This window comes from Sinocyclocheilus grahami, unplaced genomic scaffold (genome assembly GCF_001515645.1).
Source record: "Sinocyclocheilus grahami isolate Dianchi unplaced genomic scaffold, SAMN03320097.WGS_v1.1 scaffold397.1, whole genome shotgun sequence".
Taxonomy (NCBI): Eukaryota; Metazoa; Chordata; class Actinopteri; order Cypriniformes; family Cyprinidae; genus Sinocyclocheilus; species Sinocyclocheilus grahami.
This window is the reverse complement of record NW_015505576.1, coordinates 379,509-381,953: the sequence shown is the minus strand read 5'-3', so window position 1 is coordinate 381,953 and position 2,445 is coordinate 379,509. Positions and strand designations below refer to the sequence as shown.

The window sequence follows — 2,445 nt, the reverse complement described above, 5'->3', positions numbered from 1 at the left end:
TGGGTTGTATTTAACCCAGCATTTTTTAGAGTGTAATAAGTTATTAATCGTGCTTCGTGTGCATGGACCTTTAAATCAGACCCACTGATGCAGTGTTACCTGCGAAGATAGAAACGTTCTCAAACACAATCATCTTTTGCCAGAGAACTGCTCCTTTAATTCCATCCAGTGAGAGCAGCTCCATAATCAATAACACACAGGTCTGACACACGTGAACACGCTGATCTCCTGTACATAACTGAACTCCACATATGTTCATAATTACAGGAGAGGGGCTTTCAGCTGGAGATCATGGCTGCTGCTTTGAGGAAATCAAGTAGGCAAGGCATATGTGTGTGAGTGTATGTGAGTGATTGTTTTTGTCGATGCCATCTCATTGCTTGAAGTTAGTGCAGCGATTTAAAAGTCTAAGCAAAGCCCAGCTCATACAGTACATGCTCTGATCTCTCTATACAGACCGTTCTAGAGCACAAGTTCTTCTAGAGCCAGGGTTCCCACACCTTTTAAACCTGTAGGTTAAAGAAATGAAATGAATACTTTTATTCAGCAAGGTTGCATTACATTGTTCAAACGTGAGCAGTAAATCAGCCTATTAGAATGATTTCTGAAGGATCATGTGACACTGAAGACAGGGGTAATGATGCTGAAAATTCAGCTTTGCATCACAGCAATAAATGAAGTTTTAAAACATATTTAAATATAAAACAGTTCATTTAAATTGTAATAATATTTCAAAATAGTTCTGCTTTTACAGTATTTTTGATCAAATAAATGCAGCCTTGCATTTCAATATCACTGAAAATTAAAAAAAACTTACTGACCCCATTTGAATGTGTGTGTGTGTGTGTGTATATATATATATATATACATCATTTTTTATACAATTTTATGACAGCTGTTGTCATTGTTTTACAATACAATTTTTTTTACAATTCTGTTTTCATGTTTATATTTAATTATGTTATATTGTGTGTGTGTGTATATTTATATTTTCAAATTCCCTGACATTTCCAGGTTTTCCATGAGCCTGTGGGAACCCTGTAGATCCTTCCTCCAGCCAATCAGCCGCCTCCCGTCCAGAGCCCTGATCAGAATCACAAAGACACACACGTAAAATAAGACATGCAGATAGAAAGAGAGACGTCCCTCTCAGCTCTCGTCTTGAAAGCTCAGGGTGAGCGATCACAAAGCCCTGTCCTTTTGGCTTCCATCATTCGAGGTGTGTGTGGCTCTACTCCTGGATCGGACCCGTGCAGTTCAGTACGTAAACACTGAGGTTGACCGACGGTTTTTGGAAGCAGCAAAATGAATGAAAATAACTAGTTTAACCTAGCCTCAGGTGTCAGGTGAGGCAAAGCTATTCAGTGCTGTTGATGGCAGTTAGCAAAGTGTCTTCACTGTCCTGAGGAGCAGAGAGCAAGAGAGAGAGAAAGGGCGAATCATTTTTATAGTATTGATTGTTTAATTGGTCCTGATGAGTTGGTGGGTCTAGTCCTGCGTTCAATGTTTGTCCTGCTTCATCAGATCGCGGACAGGTTTTCATCTTCGCTCCAGTCTTGGTTAATAATGACGGATGGTTCATCTCTCCCCGTCTTCCTTGGTCTATTTAGGAAAGATTGACTATTGTTTATCCATTACGGGGGTGGGATCATGGTAGTTCCAAATCTCATTCCTGGGCTGTTGCCATGGTGATGTTCTGTGGGTGTGGCAAGCTGTGGGACCCTGAGGATGCCAGAGAGAGGGTGGAGCTTGAGGAGGAAATGACTTGCTGAGAGTGACACCTGCGAACACATATGATGTGCTACTGTTGTTTAAAAATAGTATGTAAAATAGTCTGGAGTAATTTAAAGTGAATTATGCAACACTGTGGTTTCATTAAGTGCATGTTTGATGCAGCTAATGGCAGTATCAAAGAGTTTTTGTTTTATTTTTAATACAATTTTTAGTCAAAATGTCATTATTTTGGCAGTCCAATCAAATTGGGAGTCAAGAAATAGATTTAAATTGCAATTCCACTGGAAATGAGAGGTCAAGTCAGGCACACTGCATTGTGTAGTAGGTCTTCCTAGTATTTTATGCATAGAAAAATATATACTGTATACTGCAGAAATGGTATGAGAAATACATTCGTACATATAGCCCATAAATATTTGAGAAATCTGCACTGAGATTCAGTTATGTGCACATGAGCGCTATGTTATGTAGATTATGAGTTAATCTTGGATTACCATATGGGCCATATAACACTATAATTCAAATTTTATCTAATCACACACACAAACCATTAAAAAAATTACTTGGCTTTATTAAATTATATTTAATTATATACAAAATTATTAAAAATTGTAAACAATTACATCTAGGCTATAATATATTCAAATATAATTATAATGTATATATATATATATATTTTTTCAAATAAAATTAAATTTAAATCTATTTAAT

At 36.9% G+C, this 2,445-nt stretch overlaps 1 protein-coding gene across 1 annotated transcript in view; it reads right to left on the bottom strand.

The window, feature by feature from the left end:
- Positions 1 to 982: 982 nt before the first annotated feature.
- LOC107550365 (kinesin-like protein KIF3C) overlaps positions 983 to 2,445 on the bottom strand; it is a 10,173-nt gene continuing 8,710 nt past the window's right edge. The window contains exon 6 of the mRNA XM_016231626.1: positions 983 to 1,781. Within this exon, the coding sequence (XP_016087112.1) occupies positions 1,667 to 1,781 (115 nt within the window). The 3' untranslated portion in view covers positions 983 to 1,666. The remainder of the gene's footprint in view (positions 1,782 to 2,445) is intronic.